The 26,589-nt window shown below is 43.6% G+C and overlaps 1 protein-coding gene across 7 annotated transcripts in view; it reads left to right on the forward strand.

The window, feature by feature from the left end:
• The window catches only part of LIMS1 (LIM zinc finger domain containing 1), a 146,131-nt gene that overhangs the window by 72,489 nt on the left and 47,053 nt on the right, over window positions 1-26,589 (forward strand). For 2 of the 7 annotated variants that reach the window (XM_084872509.1, XM_084872508.1), the window contains exon 1: window positions 25,203-25,416. The exons of the other annotated variants lie outside the window; for them this stretch is intronic. In XM_084872509.1, coding sequence (XP_084728635.1) covers window positions 25,232-25,416 — 185 coding nt within the window. In that variant the 5' untranslated portion in view covers window positions 25,203-25,231. Of the gene's footprint in view, window positions 1-25,202; window positions 25,417-26,589 lie in introns of those variants that run through there. 7 annotated transcript variants of the gene reach the window in all.

Here is a 26,589-nt window from a genome sequence, read left to right on the forward strand (position 1 = left end):
GTGTGCAAGAGGCAGCTGGTCGATGTTTCTCTCTCATCGACACTTCTAGCTCTCTCTCTCTCCCTTCTTCTCTGTAAAAAAAATCAATAAAATATATTTAAAAAAATAAAAATAAAAAATAAAAATGCCAAAGGTTAAAGACAAAGAGAGAAACTTAAAAGCAGCAAGAGAAAAGCAGTTAATTATCAACAATGGAGTACCCATATGACTGTTAATAGATTTCTCAACAGAAACTTTGCAGGCCAGAAGGGAGTGGCAACAAATACTCAAAGTGATGAAAAGCAAGTACCTATAACCATGATTACTCTACACAGCAAAACTATCATTTAGAATCAAAGTACAAAAAGAAAAGAAAACAATAACAGCAAAAAGAAATAGAACTAGAGAGAGAAACCAAGATGTCTGCAAAGGTTGCTGCCTAGCAAAACAATTTCAAAATTACAACTAAAAGACAAAACGCCTATTACTCAGAACCACGGGAAAGCTTGCTTAGTGGAAGTTCTACAACAAGAAGAAGAGAGGAAAGAGCACAAGTGCTGAAAAGCTGAGGTATAGAGGAACGCGAATCGGGGTAGTGGTGGGCAACTGGGCGTGCTGCTTTTTTTCAACCCAAAGGGAAACAAGCTCCCAATCTCTCTGAAATCCAGTTTTTGGGGAGATGCAGGGGACTCAGACGCCCACGGGGAGAAGCTGGACTGTCGGCCATCAGGTTGGAAAGTGAGGGTGACTATTTTGTAGAGGTGTGCCCAGCAATCATTGTTACTGCGCTGGAGCACAGGACTCAGGGACTTGGAAACGTGGAAAGGCAGAGAAGGCTGATGGCAGCCATTGGTATTTGCCATGCCCTCGCCTAGTGACGCCCAGAAACCCTGCCCCACAAAATTTACAAACGCACCCAAGCTCCCAGCAATAACTTTTGCATATAAATGGCCTGCTCTGTAGCAGTTTAACCAAATAAAACTGCAGCTCCAGTCAGACAGCTGCAAAACCTCTGAAGCCAAGCAAAACTGTAGTTCTCATTGTAGCTCCTGTAGGGTGGCCTCAGACAGCAGCTGACCTGCATCCCATTAGAGATCCAGAAACTAGTGTATCTAGTGGTCGGTGTGAGACGACATCAGATTTCAACTATTCTCATAAGGGACACATTCAAGAGGCAGATTCAGTGAGTACCAAAGCCCCACTGGAACGAGTCCTGCCCCGTAAACATGTCTCCAGCACATCAATTCTTCAGTTATAGACACAGCAGGTCCTCACAGCCAATTGGCCTGCTGGTCAATTCCTCCCAGTGACACCAACAGTCAAGACTTAACTACAACAAGTCTGTACACACAGTCCACAAAGGGTTGCACCAAGAGTGTCTACCTCAGGTAACTGAGAGGCTGACCCACTGAACCCGATAGGACACCTTAACATACAAAGCCACCCTACCAACTCAGGGAAGCAGTGAAAATGAGGAGACAAGGAAACAGATCACAAATGAAAGAAATGGAGGAGAACAAGCCACTGGATCTAGAGTTCAAAACCACGGTTATAAGTTTTTTCAAGAATTTCCTAGAAAGGGCCAATAAATTTAACAAGATTCTCGAGGATATGAAAAAGGACCAACTAGAAATTAAACATACACTGACTGAAATAAAAAATATTATACAGAGACCCAACAGCAAACTGGAGGAACACAAGAATCAATTCAAAGATTTGGAATACAAAGAGGCAAAGGACACTGCTCTGGAGAAGCAAGAAGAGAAGAGAATCCAGAAAGTTGAAGATAGTGTAAGAGGCCTCTGGGACAACTTCAGATGTACCAACATCAGAATTATGGGGGTGCCAGAAGAAGAGAGAGCGCAAGATACTGAGAACCTATTTGAAGAAATAATGTCAGAAAACTTTCCCCACCTGATGAAAGAAATAGACTTATAAGTCCAAGAAGCGCACGGAACCCCAAACAAAAGTTATACAAAGAGGACCACACCAAGGCACAACATAATTAAAATGCCAAGGGCAAAAGACAAAGATAAAATCTTACAAGCAGCAAGAGAAAAACAGTTAGTTACTCTGGGAGAGGTCTCAGGTGAGAGTCTTAACAGAATATTCATTAGCTTTCCAGGTGTGCCCTTTAATATGTTGATTTATCAAAAAATGCATATAGATGGGTTATGATTATCTTCTGGTTAATTTCCTTTTTAAAGAACATCATTGGAGTGGGACTGGGACCGAGGCCAGTCTGTCTCCGGATGGTCTGGAATGTGTAAACCTGTGTCCTTGGTTAGGGATGATAACTGGCCATAAATTGCTCAAATTGTTTGGCCCTGTTTAATTATTTTTGTCTGTTTCCTTTATTCTATTGTGTCTAGTAATAATTAATGTCGTTTTTAAACATTCGTTTAAAATCTTGCTTGGCGTTGACTTGTATTGACATAACCTTCAAACACGTGGTATCTACAGAACATGTGAAGTGCAATTAACAAGTTTTGCTTGAAAAAGTTTGTGTTTGGTTTGGTTTTTGTTGCAAAACTAGGGCTAAGAAGATGGCGGATGAAGAGCATATTCCGCACTGCATGCTTTACGAGTTCCAATTAGGAAGAAAAGCAAGTGAGGCTGCAAAAAACATCTGTAGTGCTCTTGGTCAAGATGCAGTTAGCGCCAGAAAATGCCAGCATTGGTTTGAGAAATTTCGCGAGGGAAATTTTTTGTTAGAAGACAAGAGTGGTCGAGGCCGTGTGTCCAATTTTGATCAAGAAGCTCTTCAAGCTCTTTTGGTGCAAAATCCTCAAATTACCCAATAAGAGCTTGCGATAACTTTAAATTGTTCACAAAAAACAATTTCCAATCAATTGTGTGCACTTGGCAAAGTCCAAAAGTTTGGAAAATGGGTTCCTCATGAGTTGACCGACAACAACCGTAATCAAAGAGTCACAATTTGCAGTTCGCTCCTCTCTCGTCAAAACCGTTTGCCGTTTTTAGAGCAAATTGTTACCGGACATGAAGAATGGGTGCTGTATGTTAATTTGAAACGGCGGCCTCAATGGTTGGACAAAAATGAGGCTCCGCAGCCCATGCCAAAACCTGACTTGCATGCGAAAAAAGTGATGCTGTGTGTTTGGTGGAATTTTAAAGGAATTCTTCATTATGAACTTTTACCATCTAACCAAACCATTACAAGTGCAGTGTATAGTGCCCAATTGGAAAGGTTAGCCCAAGCTTTAAGAGAAAAAGAACCCGCGCTGATTAATCGGAAGGGCGTAATTTTTCACCGCGATAACGCACGATCGCATACTGCAAGAATCACTGCTGAAAAACTGCGCCAGTTGGAATGGGAAGTTCTCCCTCAACCTGCATATTCTCCTGATATTGCCCCTTCCGATTACCATTTTGACTTATCCTCCTTAGAAAATGCAGAGATTCCAAAATGTGAGACAGGTCCTGGTCTCCCCCTCCCCCAAATATCCTCCCCTTTCAAAGCTGGCTTTCAGCCCCCCCCTTGAAGCAGTTATTTCTGTCTGTGGCACCTGTCATGACCACACCTTTGGAGAGATGCCACACGTCAGTGTTAAATGGTATACATGGTCCCTTTCACGACAAGTTTCCTGAAATTGAAGGACTATTTACTGTAGAAACAAACTGTTGTTTTTTTTGTTTTTTTGTTTTTTAATTATAGAGTAGGAGTAATATGATAGGGAGAGAAACAGGACTGGCTATGACCAAGAGAATGAGTGTATCCCTGGCAAAAACATCACAGAACCCCCACAGCCAGGTGGGCTGGTGCATAGAGAGTGCTCTAGAAGCTTACAGTTCTCATCCTCACCTCCTTGTTATTGTGGAGAGGAGGGAGAGCTTACAAAAGGTTCCTTTATTCTCTTGTTTCTTGAAGATGGAAATGGAGCTGTGTGGCCATTTGCCTCTTTCCTGAGGTAATACTAGTATGAAATATATTATAGGAACCCAGATTGTCTGGCCCCAAACATCTCCTGTACCAGAGTGCTAACAGAAAGGGGGGTGCCTGGTCTATACTTTTGAGTGGGAGCTGTCATATCCTCTGGCTTTTGACTAATGAGTTCATTTGTGACCTCTAACTTAGGGAAACAAATAATGAGTAGACTGACTAGGTCCCACATGTAACTGATCATTTTATTATGCTGTACTTTTATACTAGGGGCCGGTTGCACGAAAATCGTGCACTTGTGGGGAGGAGAAGTCCCTCAGCCCAGCCTGCTCACTCTCCAATCTGGGACCCATTGGAGGATGTCCAACTGCTGGTCCACAGGGATCAGACCTAAACCAGCAGTCGGACATCCCTCTCACAATCTGGGACTGCTGGCTCCCAACCACTCACCTGTGTGCCTGCCTGCTTGCCTGTTTGCCCCCTAACCATTCCCCTGCCATCCTGGTCATCCCTAACTGCAGGCCTGGTTGCCCCTAACTGCCCTTCCTTGCCGGCCATCTTGTATTGGCCATCTTGTGATGACATGAGGGCAGCTATCTTGTGTGAGGGCATGATGGTCAATTTGCATAGTACCTCTATTATATAGGATTTTTTTAAAAAAATATTTTATTGATTTTTTACAGAGAGGTGGAGCGAGGGATAGAGTGCTAGAAACGTCGATGAGAGAGAAACATCGACCAGCTGCCTCTTGCACACCCCCTACTGGGGATGTGCCCGCAACCAATGTACATGCCCTTGACCGGAATTGAACCTGGGACCTTTCAGTCCGCAGACCAACGCTCTACCACTGAGCCAAACTGGCTTCGGCTATTATATAGGATTTTTAAGATAGGTTTTTAATGATTTCAGAGAGAGTAAGGGAGAGAAGGGAGAGAGATAAGGATAGAAATATCAGTGATGAGAGTGAATCATTGATTGGTTGCCTACTGGGGATTGACCCTGCAACCCAGGCATGTGACCTGACCCGGAATTGAACCATGACCTCTTAGTTCATAGGTTGACGCTCAAACCCTAGCCACACTGTCCAGGCTGGACTTTTGTATTATAACCCAATCCTCCATTCCTTCCTAGTTTCAAAAGCAGACACAATTGTTTTAAGTGACTAAATGAAATGTGTTTCGTGTTGGATAAAGGGTCCATGAGGTTCTAAGAACAGATCCCTGTCTTTAGTCTCTTATATCTGTCTGGGTTTGATTAGGAGAGAACTACATGCTAATTTGAATGAGGAAGGTTTATTATAAAGATAGGAAGAATTATTAACTCTTTAACAGGAGGCTGAGATAATAAGGGATTGGCTAGTAAGACGTAGAACACTCAAGATTATAGGAATAGCAGCTACATGGAGCTGAGATAGAGTGTCACACCCCTGCACACACATACTGTGGAGGCTCACGGAACAGCAGAGAAGTTGCTATGGTGCCAGACCAGTGAAACTTGCTAGAAATGTGAACTTGTTGCAGACACTCCCTCTAGGGTACAGGAAGGCAGTTCTTGTGAGGTGTCTCACCAGAGGCACTCCACTACAGAACTGCTGATAGTTGGGGAGGGTCAGTGTGCTGTGGTCTGCCACACATGTAAGAGTCCGAGGCTACCTGCTGCAAAACCACCAGGGAGGCTGCACGCACCTGGCTCTTTCTGGTGCCATGCCTGTAGGAACTGGACCACTGACAAAGTAGAACATATCCACTGTGTGTGCTGCAGGAGGCTAGTGCAGAAGAAAGCCCTACACTCAGGAACTTGCCAAGTGAGCACATGAGACCAAGATGCAAAAGCATTTCCTCCATCATGTCTCTTTAGTGCCCTCTCCTGAAAAGAAAGCCCCAGTGCAGCAAAGGAGAACAACCACTTACACAGAGCAGGCAGTAACTCTGTAACCCGCACTCCAAAGATGTTCCAGTAATACTCCAAGAAAATAAGTGGGTCTGTCTGCAGTCATAATTACTATGCTTTTAATTATTACTAGAGGCACAATATTCATGCACAGGTCAATGCCCCTTCTGCCCGGCCTGCACCCTCTCCAATCTGGGACCCTTCAGGGGATATCCAACTGCCTCTCGCAATCTGGCCCCACCGGCTCCTAACTGCTCACCTGCCTGCCTGCCTGCCTGCCTGCCTGATTGCCCCTAACCCCTCTGCCTGATCGCACCTAACTACCTCAGCCTGCCTGCCTGATTGCCCCTAACTACTCCCCTACCCGCCTAATTGCCCTTAACTGCTCCCCTGCTGGCCTGATCACCCCTAACTGCCTCTGCCTTGCCCCACATCCGGGACCCAGGATTCCCTTGTCCGGCGGTCACAGGAACCCAGGACCTGAGATTCCCTCCTCTGGCCAGCCGCAGGCACCCAGGACCTGGGCAGCTTATCCTTCTCCCGGGCCACAGCCTGACTGGTCCTCCCTCATTCCTCTCTTGTGAGCTCATTTGTGCCTGGCTAGTCCTCATTCCTCTCTCCCCAGTGTTGAGTGAGCAGTTAAGGCATGAGGGCATGATGACCATTTGCATATTAGCTCTTTATTATATAGGAATAGAGGCACAATGCATGAAATTTGTGCATTCTGCAGTCTCTCCACCTGGCTGGCGGTCAGGGCCAATCAGGGCCATCTCACCCAGTTCCAGTCTGGGCCAGTAGCTGGGGAGGGACCATGGGATGGTTCCACGGTGTGTCCAGCCCCTTCTCACCGAGTCCCGATCAGCTGGACTTCAGCAGCAAGCTAACCTACCAGTCAGAGCATCTGCCCCCTGGTGGTCAGTGCACATCATAGCGAACACTCGGTTGACTTCTTGGAGGACACTTAGCATATTAAGCTTTTCTATATATAGACTAGTGGCCTGGTGCATTAAATTCGTGCAAGGGTCGGGGAATGTCTATCAGCCCGGCCTGCACCCTCTCCAATCGGGGATCCCTCTCACAATCTGAAACTGCTGGCTCCTAACTGCCCATCTGCCTGCCTGCCTGCCTGTCTAATTGCCCCTAACCACTCTGCCTGTGACCTGATGGCACCCAACTGCACCCCCCTTATGGCCTGATCACCCCTAAATGCCCCCTCTTGCTGGCCTGCTCACCCCCAACTGCCCTCCCCTGCCAGCCTGCTCACCCCTAACTTCCCTCCCCTCCTTGCCTGATCACCCCTAACCGCCTCTGCCGCAGCCTCGCCACCATGGCTTTGTCCAGAAGGATGTCCAAAAGGTCTCCCAGAAGGTCTCTTGGTCTAATTAGCATATTATCCTTTTATTAGTATAGATTGTAATTCACGGTGTGGAATGCTTGGCACGCATTTACCCTCCAACCCCTGGTCTTGGAGACCTCATGTCCTTCCAAGGCTCTGCTCACCCTCTTCAGCTGCCACAGGAAGTAAATTGCATCGTGTATGTGGAAACCCTCTCCAGGCTCTATGGGTGTGTCTTTACTTCACTGCAGTTCCGATTACCCCAACATAAGGAAAGACACCACATTATCAAATAACACCATCATGGTAAGACCCCTGCTCAGCCTATTGCAACGGTTTTAAATAGGCCATGGGTCGCCATAGATGATAAGGCTCAGTGTATAGAGACATAGCCTGCAGACTGGGTTCAATTACAGTCAAGGGCACATTCCTGGGTTGCAGGCTCAGTCACCAGTAGGGAGCATACAGGAGGCAGCAGATCGGTTCTCTCTCATCATTGATGTTTCTATCTCTCCCTCTGCCTTCTTCGCTAAAATCAATAAAAATATATTAATAAAAATAAATAGGCCATGAATCAAATGTCACTGCTCTCCATCCAGTCCCCTTACACCTTCTTTTGTCTTCACCCTCCCCCCCCCCCCACACACACACACACACACTCTGCTGGGGTCTGTAAAATGGGGTCAGGATTTCTACTTCAACCAACGGCAACGCTTCCATACAATCCTCCTTCCCCACCCATCTCTGTCCCCAGTCCTGTGGGGTCTCTCCCTCCCCTCCATCTAACTAGGTGTGCCCTGCTCTGTCCCCTCCTCCTGTGACCTCCTGTCTGCAGCCTCCCCCTTTCTCCTCTGGGGGTTAAGTTCCCAAAGGCTTGGAGGGGCGGGGGCCAAGGTGGGCAATCTAACCTATCTGTTGGAGCATCTACTCCCTAGTGGTCAATGTATGTTATAGCAACTGTTTGAGCTGTTGAACTCCCAGCAGAACTCCAGTTGTGGGAACAATTTTCATATTAGGCTTTTATTATATAGGGTTGCCAGATTTTTAGAATATGTCTTCTTGAGAAGAGCTAAAGGAATTGAACAGAATTCCCCACCTAACACTAAACTGCTTTCAAAAACCCAATTTCCTCCTGTGACAGAAGATGGTAAGCTCAATGGGGAGAGAGAAAGGATGAGGACAGGAGCCAGAATAAGAGGAGAAACATGCAAAAGACACTTGGGAGAAAATGAAGGCCTGGGGTGCGCTGGACACCATTACACTGACAGCCACAAGTGCCAGGCCTCCTGTGGCCTCTCATTTTCACATCTTGGGTTATGCATATGGGAAAAACTAAGTCATGGAATCTAAAACAATTCCTTGACTTTCTATATACACTTAACAAAATTTGGAGTTAATGAAAGAGAAGAAACTTTTTAAAAGTTAGCAAAAAATAAAACTTTCAATTCTGCTTAATCCTGTCCAATATTTTCAAATGTTTCTTAATACAATAACATAAGGACGGAAACATGTTCTATGTTAAAAAGAAAACAAGTGGAAATGAAATATATGTAGGTTTAAATTTTTAAAAAATATATTTTATTGAATTTTTACAGAGAGGAAGGGAACGGATTAGAGAGCCAGAAACATTGATGAGAGAGTAACATCAACCAGCTGCTTCCTGCACACCCCCTACTGGGGATGTGCCCGCAACCAGGGTACATGCCCTTGACCAGAATCGAACCTGGGACTCTTCAGTCCACAGGCCGACGCTCTATCCACTGAGCCAAACTGGTTAGTGCTAGGTTTAAATTTGAAAGGATTGTTTTTGACTTGAGAAAAATGTTTTTTCTGTCCTTCCATACTGAAATTCTTGTTCTCATTTAGCTTACCATTGAGGAAGTAGCCCTCATGTTAAACTTAGTCAAGAAATAAAAACTCCCACTGACTTCCCCTACCAATCTAGCTGAAGGTCAGTGCTCAGTGAGCTGTTCCTAGCTGAGTCAGAACTAAATTAAGGATGTAATTAGAGCCAGAGAGCTTGGTGCTGGCAGCCACTACAGTGTCTGAGGAGCTCATGGACACACTAGAAGAGTTTCCCTGTGGGCATTCTCTTAAGCCAACCCTCTTTTAGCAAATAATACTGTTGTATATTTGAAATACAAGTCTTTCTTAAGTTTGTCTATTTGGTCAGAACACAATATATCTTTTTTTTTTTTTTTTTATCAATCTTTATTGTTCATATTATTACAAAGGTTCCTCATTTCTTCCCCCTTCCACCAGGTTCCCACCCCACCCTCCGCCCCCTCCCCACCCCCATTGTCCTCATCCATAGGTGCACAGTTTATGTTTAGTCTCTTCCTCCCTCCCTTCCCCGCCCCCCCCCCAGAACAGTCAGTCCACTCCCCTCCCATATCACCGACTCTACTACAATGAACCACTATTATTGTTCATCAGGTTTTTCAATCTTTTTGTTGTTGTTGTTGTTGTTGTTGTTTTAATTAATAAACTTTTACACTTCTAAGAATAAATTTTAAAATCTAATAATTTTAAACCTTGTGTTTTTTTTCCTGCCCTGGAAATTGAGAGCAAACTTGTTTACATGTAAAGTTGCCCTTAGGCTATCAAAAGGTGTAGCCATTCAAGTGTAAATGGACACATTGTTTAAACATAGCTGCTGGTTGGAATTGGGTTACCTGTTCTGGGTGGGAAGGGCTTGTCATTCCCTTTCTCCATTAAAATTAAGGTGTTAGCTTTAAAACTTCTTTTTGGTAAGAGACCTTAAACTTTGAACTTTAAATTTTTCAGATAGTAAATCAGTTACTTAGCATTTTCTCAAATCAATAATACCTCCACATGCCCAAGGATACACTTCACACACAAGACGTTTCCAAATAGATCAACCAACCTCACCCAGGCCCCACACCAGGCACTCACAGATCAACACCCCAGCACTATACTTGATCTAACTCAACACCTCCAGATCTAAGCCTTCCTCATTTGATTCAGCAGACCCTCAAGTTCCCCCAAAAGTTTCCAGCCATGTCTGAGAGGCAGCCTTGGGGCGGGGGCAGGCGAGGAGTGAGCTGTTCCGGGCCTGGCTAATCCAAGCCTGGCCTCTGTTGCTCTGGTCCGTTCCACAACCAGCTACTCCGGGTCTGGCCACTGCCGCTCCCGACCTGGATGCTCCCAGCCTGGCTGCTGCTGCTCCGGGCATGGCCGCACCCGACCCAGCTGCTCTGGGCCCTGCCGCTCCGGGCCTGGCTGCTCCCAGCCTGGCAGCTGCTGCTCCGGGCCTGGCCGCACCCGACCCGGCTGCTCCCAACCCAGCTGCTCTGGGCCCGACTGCCCCAGGCCCTGCCGCTCCGAGCCTGGAAGCTCTCAGCCTGGATGCTCTGGGCTTGGCTGCTGATGTTCTGGGTCTGGCTGCTCCCAACCTGGCTGCTCTGGGCCCGGCTTCTCCGGGCCCGGCCGCTCCGGGCCTGGGTGTTCCTGGACTGGCCACCCTGGGCTTGGCCGCCTCCGCCTCAGGCCTGGCTGCCACTGCCCCAGGTCTGGCTGCTCCAGGCCTGGCTGTTGCTGCTCTGGTTCTGACTGCTGCTGCTCTGGGGCCTGGCTGTTGCTGCTTCAGGCCCGGCTGAAACTGCCTTGTGCCTGGCCACTCTAGGCCTGGCCGCTGCCATTCCAACATTCTGTCCTTTTTTTTTTTTTTTTTTTTAAACGCATTTATGTTGCAATGTTGGCTGCTGAGTTGAGTTCTGACTTAGTCATCGATTTTTCAAGATCTTCTTTGTATTCTTTCTTAAGTAATTTTACTATCTTTTGCTCTCACTTGATTTCTTCACATTGAAAACTTCTTCGGTTTCTTCCTCTTTGTCCTAGAAGCTCAGCAGGTTAGCCTGTGGCACCCCTTTGTTCTCTGCGGGCTCCTGTGCTGCTTCAGCCTGTTGCAGGGGTCGGCGCCGCACAGGAAGCAGCCCCCAGCCTCGGCTCCGTGGCCCGCACTCTGCGGTCAAAGGTCCAGGGGCACCCCCCCACCCTGGGGGCCCCGTCGCCCGGCTCCTTGCTGGTGCCCGCCTGGCCAGTGTCCGGCAGGGGCTCCTGCTCCTCATCGCGTTCCTCCAATCTGGAGCTTTTTTCCCCCCTCCTGCTAGGGGCGTCTAGCATCAGAGTCAACAGACTGTCCTCTGCGCGCAATGTGCACGACTCCAGAGGCTCACTTTTCTCTGCTCCCCCAGGACTCCACCTCACAGCCCTGTCTCCCTCTGCTTGAGCCTGGGTCCCCAGGGATTGGCCTAGAACTGGGGTTCAGAGCAGTCGGGAGTGGGGTTCAGCACTGCCGGAGGTTTTGTTTCTTCCCGTCAGGGCAATACAGCATCAGAGTCAACATTCTGTCCTCTGCGCACAATGTGCGCGACTCCGGGGGCTCGGCCTTTCGCCGCTCTCCCAGGACTCCACCTCACAGCCCCGTCTCCCTCTGCTTGAGTTTGGGTCCCCAGGGTTTGGCCTAGAACTGGGGTTCAGAGCAGTCCAGACTGAGGCTCAGTGCCGCCGGAGGCTTTGTTTCTTCCTGCTAGGGTAATCCAGCATCAGAATCAACATTCAGTCCTCTGCGCGCAATGTGCGCGTGATTCTGGGGGCCCTGCTTTTCGCTGCTCCCCTGGGATTCCGCCTCACAGCCCCGACTCCCCCTGCCGGAGCCTGGGTCCCCAGGGTCTGGCCCATAGCTGGGGCTCAGCACTGCCGGTTCGGGGGTTCAGCCCAGGCTGGGGGTTTTATTTCCTTCCTGCTAGGGAACGCCAGGCAGCACCCAGCCCTCTCCTCCTCTCCGGCTGCGACCTCTCCGCGCGCGCGTGCGTGAAGGCGCGCAGCATGTCTCCGTACCTTAGGCTTTTTTTCAGCTCCTCTGATTTTCCTTCTGGTTTTCTCTTTCCTTCTTGTTGTAGAATTTTCAGTCAGTCGACTACCTGTAGCTCTGGGCAATGTCCACTCTACATTTTAGTTGTATTCCATTGAAATTGTTGTGTGCTGCTGCTGTTAGATGTCTACCCGAGCAGCCATCTTGGATCCTCTCCCAGCTCTCCACTCACAATATATCTTTTTGAAAAGACGTTTAGGGGTGAAAAAATGTGTAATAGGTCACAATACAAATGCCAGAGAGAAATTATTTGAGTAACAGAGGAGCTGCTACAGAGGCATTTTCCAGTAAAAATGTTTAAAAATTGAAGAGAAAAAAATTGAGCAACCCATGAAAGATAATTTTAAGTATGTTGTTTCAGTAGACCAAATACTGTTTATTTGAGTGACCATGGGATTCAGTGAGAGAAAATTTGTGAGAGAGCTTACAGCTTTCACACTGTAGTGATGATAGGTAAATTAGTTGTCTGTACTTGGAGGAGGAAGTCCTCCGAAGTCCATGAGCTCCTGCAGAAGGAAGCAGCTCACCATCACGTGTCCACATATTTTTGTGGATGTATCATCCAGTACCAGGAATGTTTGATTATCATAATACTAAAGATAATTCTGAGCAGTCACCTTGCAACAATCCTGTTTTTATTTAAAATCATATATTTTTTTTAAAAAAAGAATAGTGATTAAATGTTAAAGTGCTTATCTCTAGATGGTAGAAATATCAGAGACCAAAACTGTTTGGCTCAGTGTGTTGGCCTGTGGATTGAAAGGTCCCAGGTTGATTCCGGTTAAGGGCATGTACCTTGGTTGCAGGCACATCCCCGGTTGGGGTTGTACAGGAGGCAGTAGCTCTCTATCCCTGTCCCTTCTTCTCTGTAAAAAATCAATAAAAATATTTTTTTTTAAAGAGAAATATCACTGAGTCTTTAACTTTTATAAATTTTCTACAATAAGTTACTTTTGGGCTGAAGGAGGTGAGGAAATTAAACTTATCAAACAAAATGATGTTCCTGTGAGCTCACATTTTACACACCTGGGGCTTGCAAAACTGGGGCTGCCCCAATGTTCAAATTCTTTGTTGGTTTTCTGATAGTAATGATTTTGGCTTTTCTGCTACACATTCTGCTGCTTTCTCAGTCTAGTTTTGTACCTTTCTATGGTGGGTCCTTTCTGTGATGAGAATGTCTTTCTGTTCTTGAGGCAGGCAGCTAGTTGCAGATAGTCAGGTCTGCTGTGTTCGTGTGGACGGGAGGGGTCACAAGTTTTGAACTCTGTTAAGTTTTCTCTGCACATGATTCAGAATGTTCCTGAATAAAAAGTTTCATGGAGAATAGAAATAGTGTTTTAATTGTTGGTTTTAGGACTGAAAATGTGACTTCTAGTTTACATAGCAAAATATTTCAACCTAAAATTGAAATATTCACTCAGTTTTTATGAGGGATATGAACACTTCTTAAAATATCACAAAGTTTGGGGTGTTGAAAATCTTGTCTCCAACACTAAAAATAGTCTAACTTTAGGTGAGTCTCCTTTGAAAGGGTGTTACAATAAAGATGCAAATCGCCTTCTCTGATCACAGCCTCCTTGTCACTGCTGGGTTGGTCTGAGTATTTGGGATGAAGTGGAGGCCCGGGAATGGGCAGTTGATCATTCACTCCATCTTCATCTGTGTTAGGTGCCAAAGTTTTTCATTCAGTCTCCTCAGTTATTTCTAACATACTCTTAAAGGGGCCAAAAGACTCTTCCTTGCTTTGATCATGATCCCGAAAAGCAATGCCAGTGGAAGCAGGTAACAAATGTTCTGTTTTCCTACTTTTAAATTTGAGATGTGTACGTTATTTCACTCTCAATGTCTTGCCCCTGTTGAAATGAATACTTTCTTTTTGCTTGTGCAATCAGGAATTAGGAAACAATTTGAACGACAGAGCAAAATGTCATATTCATTGCAACTCCATATCCTTTTCTCGCCAGGCTTTGTCTGTTTCCTCACTGTCTGTAAGGAGAAAACAGTGCATTTGCCCAGGAAGCTGGGAAATAGGAAAGAACTTTCCAGCTCCATTATCTTTACTTGGTGTTATGATTGTTTTAATAATAGGAGGAAATCAGATTAAATTTCCCATGTGAGTGGGATTGAGACTCATAGTGAAAATAATTTGTTTTGCCATATGGTAGTTTAACCAAACTATGTTAAAAATCTCAACAATTTGAATACCCTAGCATTCATGGAAGCCTTTGACATTAGAGATGCTTCATGCTATTAGTTAGGTTGTTGCCAAGTTTTTAGTATAGCCACCATGTAACATGTTTCTATATTAGAGTTCCGTGTTTTAATGGCATTTGGTCAAAATGTTCAACTTGGGTTTTGAAAATCACATAGATGAGCCGACACCGGTTTGGCTCAGTGGATAGAGCATCGGCCTGCGGACTGAAGGGTCCCAGTTTCGATTTAGGTCAAGGGCATGTACCATGGTTGCGGGCACATCCCCAGTTGGGGGTGTGCAGGAGGCAGCTGATCGATGATTCTCTCTCGTCGATGTTTCTCTCTATTCCTCTCTGTAAAGAATCAATAAAACATTTTTTTAAAATCACATAGATTAAATATTGGGTAGTGATATACATAATTCAGTAGTTGCTATTTGAGAGAATTTTAATTTGGAAATACCAGTTATTAAAAAGTTGATTTTTATATTTGGCAATGCTCATGATTATATCCAGGCTTTAAGAATTAAAAAATGCAGGTTATTTTTGTATGATAGCACTTACTATATTAGGTATTTTATGATAGTAAAAGGGTTATTTATCTCTGGTTGTGTGTTGTGTTGGGTGGAATTTATTTATGCTGGAACCATGGAGTTAGTGAATGATGGAATCTGAAGCCCTTTAGCACTCTTTGTGGGACCCAGAGTGGTCAGCTTAACATTGGAAACACTGTGTGTGGCTTGGCATCTAATAGGCTTTAGGGGCACTCAGTAAGGATCCTAGGTCCTACCTGTTATAGTATGAATGTTTGTGATATCTCTCCCCCCAAAATTCATACGTTGAAACCCTAACTTCCAAAGGTGATAGTATTAGGAGTTCAGGCTTTTAGGAGGTGGTTGGGTTATGAGGTGGATCTCGTGAATGATGTTAATGCCCTTCTAAAAATGGTGTTAGAGATCCCTAGCCTCTTCCACCACATGAGAATTCAGTGAGGTGCCAACTATAAACCAGAAAGAGGAGAGGAGAGCCCCTACCAGAACCCAACAGTGCTGGTGCCTTGTCTTTGGATGTCTAGTTTCTAACTATGAGGAATAAATCTCTGTTGTGTATAAGCCTAGTCTGTGGTATTTTTGTCCTAGCAGCCCCATTTTCTATGTCACTGCACAGTAGATAATGACAAAATGATCACTTCAGTAAATGATAGAGTTCAGCTTAGCAAACAGTAGATGAGAAAATGTTGAGCTTATAAAATATGCATTTCTCTACCCAGGGTGGATTTAAGGGTTGTCTAGTATTCAGAGCTATCCCATGGGATCTCCCAAAGAGCTGATGTGATGAGGAGAGTTTATTAGATCCTAGAAGCTCTTTGGAAAAAACATTAAGTAATCAGAGACCTCAGGAAACCCTAGTTCTTCAGCAAAAAACCACCTAATAGGCCCTCTATTCAGACAAAAATATCTTTTATGATATTTAAAAAAAAACAGTCTCCCAACTACTTCAAGAGCTGTTTTGGCCCTCAAAAGAAATAATAATAATAATAATAATAATAATAATAATAATAGATCCATATATTGTTTTCCCAGCTACATTATATACTCTTAGAAACAGAGGGTGTGACTTGTATTCACGTGTTTATTCATTCAGCAGGTGCTTGTTAGGTATCCTTTAGGTCTGTTGTACCATGAGCTCCATATGGTCAGGCATAATTTATACTAATAATAGACAATATGTAAACTGACCATAATCCCCATGATACCCACAGCCAATCAGGAGTGAGTATGCAAATTAACCCCTAAAAAGCTGGCCGGCCTGTGGGCAGCTCGCAGGTGCCAAATGGCCAGGGACGAGACGAGATGCCCACCCACCCTCTGATTAGCCCAGGTGATGCAGTGGGCATCCCTGGGACCCCACCCACTTTAAGCCTGTGGCCAGCTTACACATGCACCCGCTGGCATTGAACAGCTGGGGATGCCACTGGAGTGTACGGTCCTGTCATCCTGGCCTGGGTGTGGTTGGCATTCGTAGTCCTTTTGGTTTGTGCAGCCACTGGACTGGTAGAGGAACCCAAGATCAAGGGGAGCACCAGGAATTTTGGAATTGTAGTTCTGGTGGCAGCCCCTGGACTGGAAATGGAAGCCTAGAGTGTGGAGAGCACCAGGAATGCTGGGAATTGTAGTTCTGGTGGCAGATGCATTCCAGGATCTTCTAGACACTAGAGCAAAGTGAGCCTGGAGCAAGTTACTGTTGTGGATGGGGAATGGAGGGACAGCAAAAGTAAGAGACATAAGTAAAGTCAGAGTGTTGAGGAAAAATTAAAAGATATCCTGCAACTTCTAGGAAATCTCCTCCAATGGAGCAAAGGGAAAAAAGAAAAAAAAAAAAAAAAAGACCTCTATTATTCTGTGAGCACCAAACCAAACTGGGGCTGGGTTCTCAGACAATTCACTCATATGATTGCAAAGTCAGACAGAAACCCCCAGATTGGAGAGGATACAGGTCAGGCTAGTCCTATGTAATACAAGTCTAATATACTTAGTGTTCTGTTGTACAGTCATCTAAGCATAATATGGTAATGATATGCTAAGGCCACTCAGCCACTCACTATGACATACACTGACCACAAGGGGCAGATGCTCCAACCAGCAGGTTAGCTTGCTGCTGGGGTCCAGTCGATCGGGACTGAGCCACATGGGTTGAACACACCCTGGAAACCTCCCTCGTACCTCCCCAGGCTCAATTGTGCACCAGTGGGGTCCCTTGCCCTGGCCTGTGCCCACTTGCAATCTGGGACCTCTTTGGGCGATGTCAGAGAGCCAGTTTCACCTGATCCTACTCAAGGGAGGACCTTCCCCCTGATAGTCAGTGCACTCTCACAGGGGGAGTGCCACTCAGCCAGAAGATGGGCTCACATCTTCTGCAGCAGCACTAAGGATGTCTGACTGAAGGACATCCCCTGAGGGCTCCCAGAATGCGAGAGGGTACAAGCCAGGCTGATGGGCACCTCCCCTCAACCCCCAGCACATGAATTTCACACACCAGGCCTCTAGTGTAAAATAATATAATAGTGAAATAACGTGACCAGTTATTTTTGTTTGTTTGTTAATCCTCACCCGAGGATATTTTTTCCATTGATTTTTGTGCTTCCCTATGAACAAGACTAGCAGAGAAACTCTCTGCACCTTATAAATGCTACTTAGGCTGAAACAACAAAGAAACAAATTAATACAGTGAACCAGGAAGGCATGGAACTCTGCAGTTGTGAGAATAAACAAGCTCTGGTGTTTTAGGGGCTGGTGGCAACTTGAATAGGCTGCCCTTTGCTTAACAGCTTTTCTTTTCTTTTCTTTTCTTTATTGATTAACATATTACATATGTGACCTTATCGCCCCATTGTGCGCGCGCATACCCCCTCCCACTCCCCCATGCATACCCCCTCCCACCCCCCCCACTGATGCCCTCACCCCCCTAGTGTCTGTGTCCATTAGTTAGGCTTATATGCATACATACAAGGCCTTTAGTTGATCTCTCCCCCTTCCTCCTGCCCTAACCTATCTTCTCCCTGAGGTTTGATGCTTCTCTGTCTCTGAATCGATTTTTGTTTATGTTGTTCATTATATTCCATAAATGAGTGAGATCATGTGATATTTATATTTCTCTGACTGGTATTTCGCTTAGTATAGTGCTCTCCAGTTCCATCCATGCTATTGCAAATGGTAAGAATTCCTTCTTTTTTACCACAGCGTAGTATTCCATTGTGTAGATGTACCACAGTTTTGTAATCCACTCATGTGCTGATGGGCACTTATGCTGTTTCCAAATCTTAGCTATGGCAAATTGTGCTGCTGTGAACATATGGGTGCATATATTCTTTCTGATTCGTGTTTCTGACTTCTTGGGATATATCCCTAGAAGTGAGATCACTGGGTCAAATGGGAGTTTCATTTTTAGTTTTTCGAGGAAACTCCATACTGTTTTTCACAGTGGCTGCACCAGTCTGCTTTCCCATCAGCAGTGCACAAGGGTTCCTTTTTCTCTATATCCTCGCCAGCACTTGTTTGTTGATTTGTTGATTATAGCCATTCTGACAGGTATGAGGTGGTACCTCATTGTCGTTTTGATTTGCATCTCTCAGATGATTAGTGACTTTCAGCATGTTTTCCTATGTCTCTTGGCCTCTGTTGAAAAGTATCTAATTATGTCTGTTGCCTATTTTTGGATTGGGTTGTTTATCTTCCTTTTGTTAAGTTGTATGAGTTTCCTATAAATGTTAGATATTAAACCCTTATCAGTGATAACATTAGCAAATATGTTCTCCCTTACAGTGGGCTTTCTTGTTGTTTTGTTGATGGTTTCTTGTGTGGATGCTTTATATTTTGATGTAGTCCCATTTGTTTATTTTCTCTTTAGTTTCCATTGCCCTAGGAGCTGTATAAATGAAGAAATGCATCGGCATATGTCTGAGATTTTGCTGTCTGTCATATTTTCATGGTTTCTTGCCTTATGTTTAAGTCCTTTATCCATTTTGAGTTTATTTTTGTTTATAATGTAAGTTGGTGGACTAGTTCCATTGTTTTGCATGTATCTGTCCAATTTTCCCAACACCATTTATTGAAGAGACTGTCTTGACTCCATTGTATGTTCTTGCCTCCTTTGTCAAATATTAATTGAGCATAGTGATTTTGATCGATTTCTCAGTTCTCTATTCTATTCCATTGATCTATATGTCTATTCTTGTGCCAGTACCAGGCTGTTTGGAAAACTGTAGCTTTGTACTATAGCGTGATATCTGGTATTGAGATTCCCTCCTACTTTGTTCTTATTTTTCAGGATTGCTGCAGCTATTCAGGGTCCTTTTTCATTCCAGATGAATTTTTGGAGAGTTCATTCTAGGTCTGAAATATGCCATTGGTATTTTAATGGGGAGTACATTGAATCTAGAGATTGCTTTGGGTAGTATGGACATTTTAATGATGTGGATTCTACTAATCCATGAACATGGTATGTTCTTCCATCTGTTTATGTCTTCTTTTATCTCTTTTTTCAGTGTCCTGTAGTTTTCCAAGTACTGGTCTTTTACCTCCTTAGTTAAGTTTATTACTAGGTATCTTAATTTTTTTGGTGCTATGGTAAATGGGATTGTTTTTTCAGTCATGTTTTTTTATCCATTCCATCAGTCGATATCTTTTGATTGGAGCATTTAGTCTGTTTACATTTAAAGTTATTATTGATAGGTACTTGTTTGTAGCTACTTTTATTTTTTGTGACTGTGTTCCTTCTTCCCTTTTTATTTCTTCTTTTTACACCAGTTCCTTTGGCATTTCTTGCATTGTTGGCTTGGTAGTGATAAACTCTCTTAGCCTTTTTTTTGTCTGGGAAGCTCCTTATTGCCCCTTCAATTTTGAATGATAGCGCTGCTGGATAGAGTATTCTTGGATTCAGTTTCTTGTTTTGCATCACTTCGTAAATTTCCTTCCATTATTTTCTGGTGTGATTCTGTTAAGAAATCATTTCATAATCTAATGGGAAATCCCGTGTAGGTAACTCTGCCTCTCTCTTGCAGACTTTAAGATCCTCTCTTTGTCATTTGTGTTTGTCATTGTAATTATATCATGTGTTGGTGTGGATCTTTTTGGGATCATCTTGTTTGGGACTCTGCTTGTGTAACTTTTCTTCCCCACATCAGGGAAGTTTCCTGACATTATTTCTTATAATAGATTTTCTGACCCTCGTTCTTCTTCCCATTATTCATATGTTGCTTCATTTCATGTTGTCCCAAAGCTCCCTTGGCTCTCCTCCTGTCTTTTAATTCTTTCTCCAATTGCACTTCAGTTTGGGGGTGCTTTGCTTCCATCTTCTAATTTTCTAATTTGGTCCTCTGCTTTTTCTATTCTACTGTTGAAATATTCTATCTTTTTTTTTTTATTGCCGCTATATCACTCTTTATTTCTTCTTGATTCTTACACAAGTTGTTTATTTTTTATCCATCTGATTTATAAATTGTATGACCCTTATTCTGAATTCTTTTTCTGAGATATTGCATGCCTCCATTTCACTTAGCTGCATTTCTGGCACTTCCTCCTTTTCTTTCCTTTGGGGGTTTCTTTGTCTACCCATTTTGGCTCTCACCGAAGGATCTAGGTGTTGAGTCATGCAGGGGCTACTGCTTGGGTGGCAGCTTCTCCTTGGGTTGCCATGGCAGCGGCTCCTCCTCAGTTGGTTGTGGCTCCTCTAGTGGTCACTGTTCGCAGCAGTAGTGGCTCCTCTGGCTGGTGGGGGCAGGCTGCTCATGCTGATGTTGCTTCTATGATGGGTATGGGATGCTCATGAAGCTGCTGCTCCTTGGATGTGGGCGGGCTGTTCATGCAGCTGCTATTTTCTTTTTAAATATATTAGTATTTTTATTGATTTTAGAGAGGACGGGAGATGGAGAGAGATAGAGAGAAATATCAACATGAGAAAGAATCATTGATTGACTGCATCCTGCATGCCCACAACTGGGGATTGAGCCGGCAACCCAGGCACATGCCCCTGGTCAGAATCGAACCAGAGACCCCTCAGTCTGCAGGCCAAAGCTCCATTCACTAAACCAAACCAGCTAGGGCAGCAGCTTTTCTATAATAATTAATAGCCTCTTAAAAAGTAATTGCTGGCCAGCATGACTCAGTGGTTTGAACATTGGCAATCATAGGTTTGATTTTCAGTCAAGGACAGATACCTGGATTGCAGGTTCAGTCCCAAATCCATGTGTCTCTTTCACATCCATATTTCTCTCTCTCTCTCCCTCTCTCTCCCTCTCCTTCCTCTCTCTCTCTCTCTCTCTCTCTCTCTCTCTCTCTCTCTTTGTCTCTTCTCCCTCTTCCTCCCTTCTACTCTCTCTAAAAATCAATGGGGAAAAAATCCTCTGATAAGGATTAACAAAATAAATAAATATATAAAATAAAATAGAATGCATGCATGTACACACACATAAACTATTAAGAGACTTTTCATTTTATACCTCTCTGTAGTGTTTGCTTTTTTCTCCAAATGCACACATTATTCCTTTTTCTTGTCAGTACGATTATCTGGTGAGGTAAATTTTCTGGCTTGTTTTTGTATTTATCTTCATATATATATATATATATATATATATATATAATAAAAATTGGGACTACATACCTATTAATTAAAAATTAAAAATAATGGTAACACCAAAGGCTGGAAAGGATATGGAGAAATTAAGTCTCATACATTGCTGGTGGCAATGTAAAGACTTACAACCACTCTATAAAATAATTTGACAAGTTTTTTTTTTTTTTTTTTTTTTTTTTTAAAAAACATAGACTTATCATATAACTCAACAATTTCATTCTAGAACATTTATCTCAAATGAAAACTCATATTCACACAGAAATATACACTGCTATATCCCCAACAGCCCAAACTTGATGTCCTTTAATGGGTAAATGATTAAACAAGCTAAGGTATATTCATACCATGGAGTGCTACTGAGCAAAGAAAAAGAGCAAGCTATTGTCCGGCCAGTGTGGCTCAATGGTTGAATGTCAACCCAGGAACCAAAAGGTTGCCTGTTTGATTCCCAGTCAGGGCATATGCCTGGGTTGAGGGCTCAATTGCCTATGGGGGACATGCAGGAAGTAGCCGGTTAATGATTCCCTCTCATCATTGATGTTTCTATCTTCCTCTCCCTTCCTCTCTCTGAAATCAATAAAAACATTTTACAATTTTATTTTTGGCTTTGTTAGCATATTATTTATTTATTTATTTCGGTGAGGAAGGGAGAGAGAGAGAGAAACAACAGTGATAAAAGGGAATCATTGATGGGCTGCTTTCTGCACACTTCACACTGGGGATCGAGCCCACAACCTGGGCATGTGCCATGACCAGGAATTGAACCATGACCTCCTGGTTCATAGGGATGCTCAACCACTGAGCCACACTGGTCGAGCTCAATAAAAACATATTTAAAAAGAAAAAGAGCAAGTTTTTGACATATTTTAAAAAACGACGTGGATATATCTTAAGGGCATTATGCTAGTGGAAAAAGCAAGCTTTCCAGCCCTAACTGGTTTGGCTCAGTGGATAAAGTGTCAGGCTATGGACCAGAGAGTCCCAGGTTCAATTCCCATCAAGGGCTCATACCTGGGTTACAACTCCTCCCTGACCCTGGCCCTGGCGCATGCAGGAAGCAACCAATCAATGCATTTCTCTCAGGATTAAAAAAAAAGAACGAAAGAAAAAGGGAGCCCTCCAATGAGGTCACAGACTGTGTGATTTCATTGATGTAGTTGTCTCAGTCAGTTTTGGCTACAAAAATACTGTACACTACATGGTTTAAACAACAAATATTTATTTCTCAAGGTTCTAGAGCCAGGCTGAAGAACCTTTTTTCTGCCAAGGCCCATTTTGATATTTATAACACCATTCATGGGCCATACAAAATTATCAACTTAAAAATTAGCTGGCGCTGAAACCCGTTTGGCTCAGTGGTAGAGCGTCAGTCTGCGGACTGAAGGGTCCCAGGTTCGATTCCGGTCAAGGGCATGTACATTGGTTGTGGGCAAGAGTTTCTCTCTCATTGACGTTTCGAGTTCTCTCTCTCCCTTCCTCTCTGTAAAAAATCAATAAAATATATATTTTTTAAAAATTAGCTGGCTATATTTGGTCAAACATTTAATTAACTCACCCCTTATGCCTTGACAGGGCCAGACCAAATGATTTCACAGGCCTTATATGGCCCACAGGCCAGATGTTCCCCTAACTGCTGTTCTAGAGACTGAGAATTCTAAGATCCACACTCCAGCAGATTCAGCTTGGATGAGGGTCCACTTCCTGGTTTGTAGACAGCTGCTCAGGCTATATTGTTTATCATGTATCATGTGGCCCATAGAGAGTGATCTGTGTCTCTTCCTCATCTTATGAAGATACTAGAGGCCCAGCACACAAAATTGTGCCTGAGCCGCGAGCCACCTCTCACAGGCTGGCGGGGAAGGACCCAGAGGTGGTCAAGGCACCTCATGGTGACTGGTCAAACTGTTGTTCCGATTGTTACGTTTGTAGTCCCTGTCCTTTTATTATATAGGATTAATCCCATGGTGAGGAATTGATGTCCCACTCTCATGACTTAATCTAACCCTAATCACCTCCCAAAGGCCCCACCTCCAAGGACCATCACATTGGGGATCGGGCTTTCAACATATGGATTTTGGAGAGGCACAAACATTGAGTCCATAGCAATAATATTCTTTAAGTTACAATTACATAGATGAAAATCAAATTAATGGTTGCCAGGAGTTAGGGATGGCAGGATGAGGAGAGAACTCTCAGAGATAACCTGACAGAGATCTTTGTAGTGCTAGACTTGTTTTATATTGTGATTGGGGTGGTGTTTACATATGTCTACCCTATACACACATTACACTGATGTGAGATTCCTGGTTTTGATGATTTACTGTAGTTGTATGAGATGGAACTGCTTGGGAGAGCTGGATGCTGTATCACCTCTCTGTACAATCTTTATAATTTCCTGTGACAAAAATTATTACAAAATAAAAAGTTGAAAATTTGATTTCAGTTCTTTCAGAATATTTTTAGTTTGCTGGCAGATAAGAGAATTCATTGTGTCTTATATTCATGAACCATTAATTTTTCATAGTTCAACTCTTTTTTACTAGTAGATATAAGACTGGTTGTTATGAAGTAAATAAGATAATTAGTTGCATTTATTTTAGTAGTAATATTTTAGTTACATGTTTAGATCTCTTGCTGACTCAAAGTGCTTAGCAGACTTGTAGCTAATTTGCTCTTTCATTGTTTCCAAGGTTTGTTAGATCAAGTAGATGGATTATTAACCCCAGTTCATTCATCAACAATTAATTGCATACCTACTAAGAGGTGGGCTCTATTTATGATGTGAGTACAGTCATGAATAAGACAAAGTTCCTCCACTCCAGAGTGGCATGTGAAGTGAGGCTAAAAGAAGTTTAAGAATTTGTCCCCAGCCTCCTTAATACTGTTTGAACTAAAGGAAAGGCAGTTTCCAGTGCCTACTTCAGTGTGCTACTCTGCTGGTTGCTGTCTCTAAGTGTTACCTCAGCCTGAACAGAATATTTTGGATCTCATGGTGTTTCTGGCAGGAAAATGAACATGATTTACAATCATTGGACCTAATACAATTAAGGACTGTAAAGAATATTGTAAGGAAAACAAATAAGAGCCTGACAGTTCTACATCATCGTCATCTTCTCTGCTGACGTCATTATAAGACCTGTAATATGCTGTGATAACACATGCATGCCAGTGGCGTCCTTAGTCATGATAAGGACCAAAAAATATTGGCTCGCCTGACTTGTAGGATTAGCTGGGAATGAGATACAAAGAGTTCTAACTAAATTCCGTCTCTTTCCAATTAACTCTTGCATACACCCATTCACTGAATACATTATTGAACTGTTAGTATGTGCCACGGGTGAGAAAAATAATTTAAGTGTCATTCTTTATTGCACTAATTCATATTCCTGGGGGAAGGCACAATAGGGCACATCTGCAAGCATGGCCTGGGCCTCGGGATGCTCCTCAGTGTGCCAGCAGTGCCACCTCACCAGGAGCTTATCTGAAACAGAATTTCTAGGGGTGGGGGATGACATGCTCTCCAAGAGAGTCTTATGCTCACCCAGGCTGAGAAGCACAGTGTTAGTGTTGTTGAAGCCCAGCAGCGGCTAGCAGCACACATGGCTATTTCTTTCTCCTGGAAGCCTGCCAGACAGCCCTCTCTTTCTGTAGTAGAGATACAGTCCGCCAGAAGGCTATTCAGCAAAGACTGCGTTGCTATTTTTTGTAATGTTTTCTAGAACTTCCAAAATGCCTCTGTAAATCAAGACTTTCTTTACTACTGGAGCTCTTACTGTGAAGGTCAGCACGCTGGGGCTGACGTGTGTGAGGACAGTGGGAGTGACCCTGGCACGGAAGTGGGGGAGGCCTGGACATTGTTTCTCCGGTCTCCTCTGGCCTGGGCTCCAAGCTCAAGAGCACCTACAATGGCGTTCCCAAGCAGGGTGCACCACCCCTCTGTTATTCCAAAAAAGGAAGAAATCCCCCAGTCGGCCCTGAGCAGTGTCTGCCAGGCTAATGGCAATGGACATGAGAGGGCTGTGTCCAAACTGCAGCGCAGACAGAGCGACGTCAAAGTCTACAAGGAGTTCTGTGACTTTTATGCGAAATTGTGAGTGTCTCCTTTCCCAGAATTGCTTCTTCCAGATGTCTTCTGCATGGGCTCTGAGCAGGGGGTGCCGGGGTGGAGCGGTAGGCCCCAGCAGGCAGCTCGGTTGCCTGTCCTGTACACTTGTGCTGGCTGAAGTGAGATGTGAAGGAAAATGCTACCATTAAAGTCAAAGTAGTGATAGCTTTGTCTGCAGCAGGTTCCTGATAATGGTACACTTTAACTGTGTAGTCCAAGAGGGAGGTCTAGGGTTTTCATTGTTAGAATTGTAATAGAAAAATTTTATACTCTAAAACTGCCTACAGATAAGGGACAGGTTAGGAAACTGAAAAATTAATTAAAGACTGCTGATAAAAATACAGATTTTTGTTATGTTTAACAGTCAGTCTAAAGTATGCTAAGTGAGTTTTTTAATATTGTCTCTAGGGGAATTGAATGAATAAAAAAAGGATATTGTATAACATATGTATATATAATGCAGTTAACCCTAGAAGTTCATCTAATTCATATTATTGAAAGGGTTTTATCAAACAGTTTATTTTTTTAAATAGTGCAGAGTAGTATTTAGACCAACTCATATAAGATTGTTGACTTTATACAAATTGTAATCTATTGCAAATTCCCAATTTGTCATTTGAGAGTTAAGGAAGATTTGACTGACCATGAATTCATTCTGTGTGGTATTACAACAGATGTCATTTTCACAACTCATAAAGAGTTCTTTTTAAGCATAGTTGGGCAATTATAATTGTACTATAACTAAAATGCTTGGTGAACTCTCAAGATGCTTTTTGGATCTATACAATTTTTTGCATTTTAACACCAGAAAATTTGTTTCACACATATACTTTGATAAGTGAGGCACTTAAATAACAGAAAACTTTATGATGTTAAGCTTTCTATGTGTGCCTGATTTTTGGAAATAGATCAGCTGAAACAGTTGTGACTGGCCAGTTAGTTATGAAGGTTCTACACTAAAGGCATATACATATATCTATATCCCTGGCGGGTGTGGTTAAGTGGTAATGTAGCCTTAGTTGTGCACCAAACAGTCCTGGGTTCGATCTCAGCCCTGTGAGTGAGATAAGCAGTCTGTGTGTCTTTCTCACATCAATGTCTGTCTCTCTCTCTCTCCTCCCTCCCTCTCCCCCACCTCATGCCCCCCTGCTCTGCCCC

Source organism: Pipistrellus hanaki (assembly GCF_964339955.1).
Source record: "Pipistrellus hanaki genome assembly, chromosome: 2".
Classification (NCBI taxonomy): Eukaryota; Metazoa; Chordata; class Mammalia; order Chiroptera; family Vespertilionidae; genus Pipistrellus; species Pipistrellus hanaki.